At 52.5% G+C, this 9,741-nt stretch overlaps 1 protein-coding gene across 1 annotated transcript; it reads left to right on the top strand.

The window, feature by feature from the left end:
* The first annotated feature begins 8,810 nt into the window (after positions 1–8,810).
* LOC123185799 (uncharacterized) lies at positions 8,811–9,475 on the top strand. The gene has a single exon (XM_044597623.1). The coding sequence runs from the start codon at positions 8,960–8,962 to the stop codon at positions 9,155–9,157; it is 198 nt and encodes a 65-aa protein (XP_044453558.1). The 5' UTR covers positions 8,811–8,959; the 3' UTR covers positions 9,158–9,475.
* The last annotated feature ends 266 nt before the right edge of the window (positions 9,476–9,741 follow it).

The following is a 9,741-nucleotide window of genomic DNA, read 5'->3' as shown; positions in this document are numbered from 1 at the left end:
GGTCCTTGACCCAATTATTGATGAATTCCACCTCAAGCGAGTCCTCATGGACGATGGCAGCAGCCTCAACCTGCTCTATCAGGATACAGTCCGCAAAATGGGCATCGATCCATCAAGGATCAAGCCCACAAAAACTACCTTTAAAGGAGTAATATCAGGTGTAGAGGACTGCTGCACGGGTTCAATCACATTGGAAGTTGTCTTCGGATCTCTGAACAACTTCCGAAGCGAAGAATTGATCTTCGACATCGTCCCCTTCCGCACTGGGTATCACACACTGCTTGGACGAACTCCATTTGCCTGATTCAATGCAGTGCCACATTATGCTTATCTCAAACTTAAGATGCCCGGACCACGCAGTGTCATAATAGTCAATGGAAACACGAAGCACTCCCTCCGTACTAAGGAGCATACCGCGGCCCTGGCAGTAGAAGTACAGAGCGGCCTTACCAAGCAGAACCTTAATTCGGCGGCCAAGCTCCCAGACATTGTCAAATGAGTCCAGACTACTCTACAGTAGGACAGTCCAGCTCGTCAGGAGCTCGACTAGCAATTCGGCCTCCGTCTCAGTCCTGACCAAATGGCGGCGTACGTACCGCGCGTACATAACTACGCACTCAAAATACCATGGGCATAGACGGAGTTGTAACTTGATTGTGGTCCATCATACGGCTCCCACACATACTTTTCCTTTTTCTTTTTTACCATTTTTTGGTCTCTTCTCTATAGGCCCCTCTCGACGGCCTGATCATCGGTCCTTTCGAAGGACGGACATACCAAGGTGGCAAGCAGCACAGACGTGTGGGGGAATCTCTAGATGTTCTTCTTGACGATCATTCTACCTGTTTTCAGGACCGCGCGCAGCTCCCCCTTGGTCTTGGCATGTTAAATAGCCATGTTGCTTATCGCACTATTTGTACAAATATGCTTTGATGTATTAATCAAATTATAATGGAAACAGTTTGCGGCCCCACCTACGTGGCACTAGCTTACTACTTCATTTTATTTCGCTATTCTTATCGATTGCACCCGTACACTTGGGTACGCTTTAATTTGCGAGGGGCTTCATTGTGCTCCATACTATGGCAACAAAGTCTGAACACTTTTTACAGTATAGTTCGACACCCTGAATTTTAGCATTATATGCATCGACTCCGAATCATGTCTTTGGTCAATAGTTGGGTTTCCCGGCTCCTGTGCTTGCTACCTTACGTTCCGTCCTATCGACTAGGGTAGTAAAGGGAGAACTACTGCGATTGTGTTTCTGGTTTATCCGAGCAAACACCTCAGTAGAGAAAGCTGAAAACTGACTGTCATGATACGGCAAGAGCTGGTCAGCTATTCGGAGGTTAAAAATCTTTTGCGATTTTTTTCCGCATTATGCGACGAATCGGCCTCTACCCGATCAGGTGTCTACAACACCCTAGTCCGGATTATATACTCACTAGGGGTTGCGCCTACTTTTCTATTGTCAAACTCCTATGGCTAAGTGAGGGTGATAAAGCCACATAGTCCGATTGCCTGGTTCGTTGCGCTAAACACCTCCTTCAAGGACCAAACTCTTGGATTAAGAGTGTTTAGATTCCATCCCGAACACCCCCATACTACCTACGTGGGGGCTGAAGCCGACGACTGGCCAACTCTCAGATTTAACAAAACGGCCGCACAGGAGGTAAAATTTTCAAACAACAAACATTATATTACATAACGGCTCTATTTCATAATACATGAAGGGATAACATGAATGACTTCATTCAAAGATAATGTCTTTTGAACACTGACCCTCTACAATGCGGGATCCCTTCAGGACATCATCAAAATACAGCTCGGGCATGCGGTGCTCCTTGCCCGCGGGCGGTCCCTTGGTCGCGAGCTTGACAGCGTCCATCTTCGCCCACTGCACCTTGACACGGGTGAAGGCCATCCACGCACCTTCAATGCAGACCGACCGCTTGATGGCATCAAGCCGAGGGCAGGCATTGACCAGCCGCTTCACAAGCTCGAAGTAGCTGATGGGTATGGCTTTGGTGGGCCATAGACGGATTATCAAAATCCTTCATGGCCAGTTTGGCTACCCTATGCAGTTCGGTCAGCTGTTTCAGCTGATTGCTAAAGGGCACCGGATGCTCTGGCGCAAGGTATTACGACCAGAACAGCTTCTCCGTTGAGCTCCCCTCTTCGGCTTGGAAGAATTCCGCAGCGTCGGAAACACTGCGCGGCAGATCCGCAAACGCCCCTGGAGAACTCCAAATCCGGGTCAGTAAGAGGAACCTTTTCTTCACATACTTGCTCTGCATAATAAAGGCCTTACCCGCCGCAATTTTTCTGGCCTCCTGGATTTCCTGGAGGGCACCCTTGGCTTCAACCCGGGCATCGTGTGCGCTTTGGCGGGCCTTGGCAAGTTCGGACTCTTGATCCGCAATATTGCGCTCCAAGGACTCGCACTTCCTCATGGCGTCCTGGAGCTCCTGCTGGACCTCACCAAACCTGGCCTCGTGTTTATCGCGAGCGGCTTGTTCCTTTGCCGCTCTCTCCTGGGCTTCGGCCAGCACCTTCTTGAGGGTCTCCACCTCGGTCGCCGCTCCTACAAAATATCATGGAAGTATGGTCAACACAAATCATTCATCCTTTCTGAATCTACACAAGGTCATTGCATACCATGATGGTCCTCCAGCTGTTTTTTCACACGGCCGAGCTCTTCCTCGGTCCGCTCTAGACTCCACTTCAGTCCGGAGACCTCAACAGCATGAAAGGTCGCAGCGAGCAAAGACGCCTGCTTATTCACATAGACACGTATGGTTAGTCTCTTGCGAAAATTATTTGATCCTCTGTCCGGCTTTTCTTTTCGAACACCGGACAGTGTCTCAGGGGCTACTGTCTATACTATGACATTCCTTTTGCATAAATTGTGTTTTCATATCATAAAGCCTGTTAGAAGGCTTGTGCAAGCTTCGGTCAGTCGGCTCTTTGTGGACTGAATCCTCTCAACCACCGTACCCATGAGGGTACGGTGTTCCTCAACAACGGAAGCACTTCGCAACGCTTCTAGTAGAGTATCCGGTGCCTCTGGATGGATAGAGGTCACTGGTGGGATCGGTGCACCTCCTTCTTTCGAAGGAGGCTGCTTGCCGGATTTCGGAGCCGTATACATCTCCAGAATTATATTCGGCTGGGGGCCGGATTGGATATGGCCCCCATCACCAGTCTCCATGGGGATTTGCTCCCCCATGAGTCCGGCGACCGAGGGTTCGTCCTCTGGCACCACCCTGACGGCCTCCTGCGTCTCTCCCTGGCCTGGGAAGGTCCTTCGGGACAACACCTCGGTGTCATCCATGGCCTTGGGAGAAGAGGCCACCAGAAGGGACCCGCTGTCCATCACCTTCGGATCCAGCGAATTCCCCGAAGATGAGGATCACTGGAGGTCGGAACGAGCTGGACTACAGCGCATAAATCAACATGTTAAAACCATAAAGTAAAGGAGCTGGGTATATGTGTGCATCTTTGAGTACTTACGATTTGGCTAGGGGCTTATCCCTGGGGCGCCACTCGGAACTGCTATCGATGTCCCACGCGGAGTTGTCCGCGGGGGAGACCTTCCCCTTCTTGGACGCCTCTGCCTCCAGATGCGTGAAGGTCGCCCTTTTCTTCCTCCCCTCTCTGGGGGAGAGTTGCTTTCCTCCTCCTCGTCGTCCTCGGTGTGGGAGGAGTGGGTCTCGGCGTCTTCGGACGTCACATCCAAAGTGCCCTTACGGCGGAGACCACTCCTGGTCTCCTTGGTCTTCTTCTCCGTTGCTTGGTAGGGCGCCGGAACCAGCATCTTTGTCAGAAGAGGGATTGCTGGGTTTTCGGGCAGCGGAGCCGGACACTGGATCCGCTCCGCCTTCCTTGTCCAGCCCTGAAAAAATAAATGGGGAAGCTTAGGCGTCTTCCTTGAGTATGCAAGTAAAGGATACACCTTAAAATACGAAAAACTTACCGGACTGGCGGGATGGGCCAGGTCGTGCCCGCGGTCCTCGGTCGTCGCTGGCCACGTCTCGTTGGCCTTAAAGAGCACCTTCCAGATGTCTTCATGCGTAGTGCCGAAGAACTGTTGCAAGGTCTGGTGCTCGGCCGGATCGAACTCCCACAAATGGCAAGCCCGACTTTGGCACGGAAGGATCCGGCGAACGAGCATCACCTGGATCACATTGACAAGCTTGATGTTCTTGTCTACCATGCTTCTGATGCACGTGTGAAGCGCTGTCAGCTCATCCCACGAAGACCAGTCCAGGCCCTTCTCTAGCTAGGAGGTGAGCCGCATCGGGGCTCCGGACTGGAATTGGGGAGTCGTGGCCCAGGTGGCATCGCGAGGCTCTATGACGTAGAACCACTACTGTTGCCACCCTTTGACGGTCTCCACGAAGGTACCTTTGGGCCATGAGACATTGGGCATCTTGCTCACCATGGCACCTCCGCACTCTGCGTGTTGACCGCCCACCACCTTTGGCTTCACATTGAAGATCTTTAACCACAATCCGAAGTGGGGTGGGATGCGGAGGAAGGCCTCACACACGACGATAAATGCCGAGATGTTGAGGAAGGAGTTGGGGGCCAGATCATGGAAATCTAGCCCGTAGTAGAACATGAGTCCGCGGACGAATGGGTGGAGAGGGTATCCCAATCCACGGACGAAGTGGGGGATGAATACCACCCTCTCATGGGGCTCCGGGGTGGGGATGATCTGCCCCGTTGCTGGAAGCCGGTGGGTGATTTCCTTGGCTAAGTACCCGGCCTCCCGGAGCTTGGTGATGTCCTTCTCCTTGACGAAGTAAACCATCCACTTGTCCTGCGCTCCAGATCCGGACATGGCCGGAGTGCTTTTTTGAGGTGGAAAGGATGGAAGCTTGGGCGTTGGAGCTCGAGAATGGATGGGCAGAGAGGAAGAGGGCGTGAGTGAAAAGGTGAAATCCTTATACCTTTATAAAGGCTGCGAATATCAAGCGCCTCCCCACTCGCCTTAAAACTCGCCTATTCCCCAAGGGTCGTGCAGACAGCGCGGTTGGATTACCCACGTCCATATTGATGAGAATCCCGCAATAAGGGGACACGATCTCTGCTTTGACAAGACGTGCCAATAAAACCGCATCTTGAAACATGGAGCGGGAGGCTAAAAACGGTTCGAAATAATGGCCGGGCAGTGACGTGATGTCACGCTACAAAAGTTGTCAGTGGATTGGACTCATAGAATATTATACTCTGTGTGTGTGTGTGTGTGTGTGTGGTACTCGTTTTGCAGAGCTGGACACGTTTTCTGTGTTCGAAGACTGTTTTGGAGTATTCGAAGGAGGAACCCGCCTTGCAATGTTGAAGACAATCTACGCGCCGGACACATCGTCATTGAAGCCTGGTTTATGGGCTACTGAGGGAGTCCTAGATTAAGGGGTCCTCGGGCATCGAGACTATGTAACATGGGCCCGACTAATGGGCTATGAAGATACAAGACAGAAGACTTCCTCCCATGTCCGGATGGGACTCTCCTTTGCATGGATGGCAAGCTTGGCGTTCCGATATGTAGATTACTTCCTTTGTAAACCGACTCTGTACAACCCTAGGCCCCTCCGGTGTCTATATAAACCGGAGGGTTTAGTCCTTAGAGGCAATCACAATCATACAGGCTAGACATCTAGGGTTTACCCATTACGATCTCGTGGTAGATCAACTCTTGTAAGCCTCATATTCATCAAGATCAATCAAGCAGGACGTAGGGTATTACCTCCATAAAGAGGGCCCGAACCTGGGTAAACATCGTGTCCCCTGTCTCCTGTTACCACCAACCCTAGACGCACAGTTTGGGACCCCCTACCCGAGATCCGCCGGTTTTGACACCGACACGGGGTACACGCAAGGGGCGAGTGACAAGCATGCCATAGAGTGCATTGGTGATGGGAGCTTTTAAGTGAAACATCCCTCGATCCGATCTCTGCTGACGTGTGCTGCAATTTGTTTGCACCGCGTGCTGTTTCTAATATGATGTTTGTTGGGAATAAGAGCCACCGCGCTTTGCGTGTGCACGCGCCAGGCGCGGCGGGCGCGGACTGGACTGCGCCGGGTCCGTGGCTCAGGGTGTGTGTGCGTGCGTGCGTGAGTTAGGCTAGAGTGTGCGTGTGTGTGCACCCAGCGGGCGTGCGTGGTGTAGACCAGGAGGTTACGGGGTCGTGAGGTGGGCGTGATCGTTGCGGGCTCACCGCGAGCTGCGCGTGTGCGTGCGCGAGGTGGCCGCGAGCGGAGCGGGCCGATCGGGGCGCCGACAGGGTGGGAGCGTGTGGGTCGTGCCCAGCACAAGCCCGGCTATATAAGCCTCGGGTCGATCGTTGTAACGGTGTAGTCTGGGGCATCGAGTTCGTGCTCGAGGAAAAAAAAAGCCGTCCGTGCGGCGGGGCGTTCGTGCGCCGGCAACCCCTATGTCCACCTCATCTCCCTTCTTCTTCCTCCGCGGTCTGTTGCAGAGAGGAGCGAGCTGTGTGAGAGAGAGGACGAGCTAGGGCAGGCTAGGGTTTAGGGTTTTGCAACAACAATGTTCGGGTAATTCCATCGTCTGCAGGTGACAACACATGATGTGTCGACTATGTTGTGGTGCGGACAGATCAACATAATCTTCCTGGTCAACAATGGCGGGTACACCATCGAGGTGGAGATCCACGACGGACCTTACAATGTCATCAAGAACTGGAACTACACCGCCCTTGTGGAGGCGATCCACAACGGGGAGGGCAAATGTTGGACTGCAAGGTAAGCACATTTTGTCCATTGCACAAGCATCAAAGAAGAACGAAGTGAGCTTGCAGAACTGCTGCTTCCTTTTGCCGTTTTATTTTTTGATATCTTGGCACACAAGTTAATTATTTATTTCGGTAAGTAGGTTTGAGATCGTGATCGTGACACGATACCGTCTCTGGTCCTATTATATAAAGTCAGTTTGAGATCGTGATCACGACACGATACTGTCCCTGGTCCTATTATATAAAGTCAGTTTGAGATCGTGATCACGACACGATACCGTCCCTGGTCCTATTATATATGCCGTTATCTGCCACGTCCAAAGACATAACGAAAATACCTAAGGTTTTGCCTTATCTCGCAACTTGTGACGCCACCGTTGTCTACTATATCCCGAACGTCGGCGTGTAGGAATGCATATCTCCGGAACCGCGCCATCCCTCGTCGACGCGCGCGTAGTCGCACCATGCCGGCGGAGAAAGAAGCCAGCTGCACGGACATTAACGAGGTGGCGGTCAGCACGTCTGTGCTCGCCGCCATCATCAAGGAGAATTAGAACACGGGAGGCCGCCACTGCTTGGGTCCCATGAAGGCCACCGCCGAGGCGACGCCGACGTACATAGTCGGTGTCTTCTTGTCCGGTTCTTCAACGCAGACCATCGTCGACCCCCCGCCTGGGCTCGACGAAAGCGGAGGCGCCCCCCCCCCCCCTTCTCCTCCGGCTGAAGCATCAGCCGACGGTTCCACTCCGATGAGCGGTGGGGAAGCAAGCCACCCTATGCACTGAAGCATATACCTCCAGGGCTCCCGACAGTCCTTTGAGCGGGCTGTCGGAGATGGGGAAGACAAAGGGATCTGCCGCGGCTGGCCGTAGACTAGTGTACCGTGTCGTGGGAGTGAAGCTCCGCGCGACCATACGTGCACATTGTTTTACCTTCTTTAGTTAAAATATATTCAAAATGTAAATGTTTTAGTCCGGTTTGTATGAAATCCATGATGTTTATATGAAATCCGATCGTATTTGCATGAATTTCGTCCAGTTGGTTCAAAATATATGCGGCTACGATTGGATGACAGTCTTCTGCATCTGTGCCCACGGACAGATGTGGGAGAAAATTTGCGGATTGCCGGTAGAGATGCCTTAAACCAAGCAAAGCTTTCCTGCGTCAGTAGTAGCAGCAGCAACAGCACGCGCGTTGCCCATCAAATAATGTGAACAGTTTATCTTTACTCTTCTGTTATGTTCTTAGTTTTGTGCCAAATAGCGACTTGTGACCTGTGACCATCCCCTGTGTTCTATCCTGCCAATGCTACGAAGATTATGAGAAATTTTTAGCTTGCCTCAGCTATTTGTGTACATTCTTCTATCAATATGGTCAGCCAATATACGGTGCACAATCAGTTCACAAAGGGCGGCCCAGGCATGTACGCATGCGTGATTTTTGGAAAGAGGAGGGCCCTTTTGCAAATTGCCAGGGGTGAGCGGCTGTGCCACGACGCGGCCAGCGAGGAGGCACCATTTGTCCACTCCTGATTGGATGTGGATTAAAACTTTGCTCACAATGTGAGTTTAAGGGTGGGTTGATCATCTTTTGCAAATTTGTGAAGTAAACCATCACATACATTACAAGTTTGTGGGTCTGCTCTTGCCTCTAACAAAAAAAAGTGATGGCCGATGTGGCCGCAAGTCCCACGATGTGGACCAAGCGTCCCATTTACCTCGTGAGCCACAGCCCGTGTCAGAATTCCAGCGGTGGTCGTCGTATAACCTACGAGCGAGCGATACCGGTTTGCCGGTTTCGGGAACCGCAGCGCGAGACACGGCGGCTAGGCTATCGACCAAGTTCACGGCAGCAGCACCCACTCCGCCGCAGCTGATGTGGGCCGTTTCTCCGCCGCAGCACACCATCGCCGCGGGAACGTAGCCGTTCCTTCTGCCGGATTCTAGCACATACCACAGGCGGGCCGCCATCCCGTCACATCCGAAACCAGCGTCCACTGCCCACAGGACACGACGCGCCGGAACCCGTTCCCTTTTAAAAGCCGCGGACGCCTGCTCCCCTCTCGGACGGTAACAAGTCAACACCACATCCGCATCCACATCCAAAGTACTACACACAAATCCCGAGCTAGCGAAAACCGATTCGTTTTCTTACCGCACCGCGAAGCCGAGGCGAAGGCGAAGGCGAACCCATCATCGGCGATGTTCCTGGTGGGGATAGTGGCGGAGCTGCTGGAGGACTACACGATGCTGCTGGCGGAGGTGCTGGAGCAGCTGCTCAACGGCGCGCCGTTCCCCCGCCGGATGCGCACGCTCATGCTGCGGAGCCTCCCCTTCGTGGCCCCGCCGCTCGCGCCGCCGCCGCCGCCGCACGCTCTCCGCGTCACCACCCGAGGCTGATCGATCCACCCGGCTGCCTCTCTGCTAAGCCTCATCCGATCCGATAGGTCCATCCGGATCGTTTGTTTTGCCTCTTTGGGTTCATTCTGTTGATTCGTTTGGTGTACAGACCGACTTGTACTATGATGTCTCTTACTGTATCATCCAGCGGTGGAAATGAGACCGATTTTTCCATGGCTCCTTTTAAGTAGTTCTGGTGAGAAGATCAAGCGGCCTTTCAGTTTGAGGTCTTTTTTCGTGTGCATAATGCATACTAGTAGAACTGTGGATGATGTCTTTTGCTGGATGGGAACATGAGTTTATGACTGATTGTCTGGACGAATGGATTTTGTCGATCCTTTTTAAACACGACACTAGGTGACCAGAGATGGCCACTGAAAAGAATCGCTGGACTGTTGTGGTTGGTTTGCGACACGTAACGATGGATGATTGGCTCTGTTTGGCTTCTTTGGTCGGCCACAATTTAGGGTTTATACGCGATACACGTCATATGAGTGTTTTCCATCAGTGACACATTTCGTGACACACTGGTTGTCTGGTTCGGTGATCAAATGAAGTACTCTCTCCGTTCCAAATACATCCGT

Source organism: Triticum aestivum, chromosome 2A, assembly GCF_018294505.1.
Source record: "Triticum aestivum cultivar Chinese Spring chromosome 2A, IWGSC CS RefSeq v2.1, whole genome shotgun sequence".
NCBI classification, from domain to species: domain Eukaryota; kingdom Viridiplantae; phylum Streptophyta; class Magnoliopsida; order Poales; family Poaceae; genus Triticum; species Triticum aestivum.
Note: the sequence above shows the minus strand (reverse complement) of the source record. Positions and strands in the feature narration are given on the sequence as shown.

Coding starts and splice junctions, on each gene's coding strand:
- LOC123185799 (XM_044597623.1), top strand. CDS start 8,960: ATGTTCCTGGTGGGGATAGTGGCGGAGCTGCTGGAGGACTACACGATG.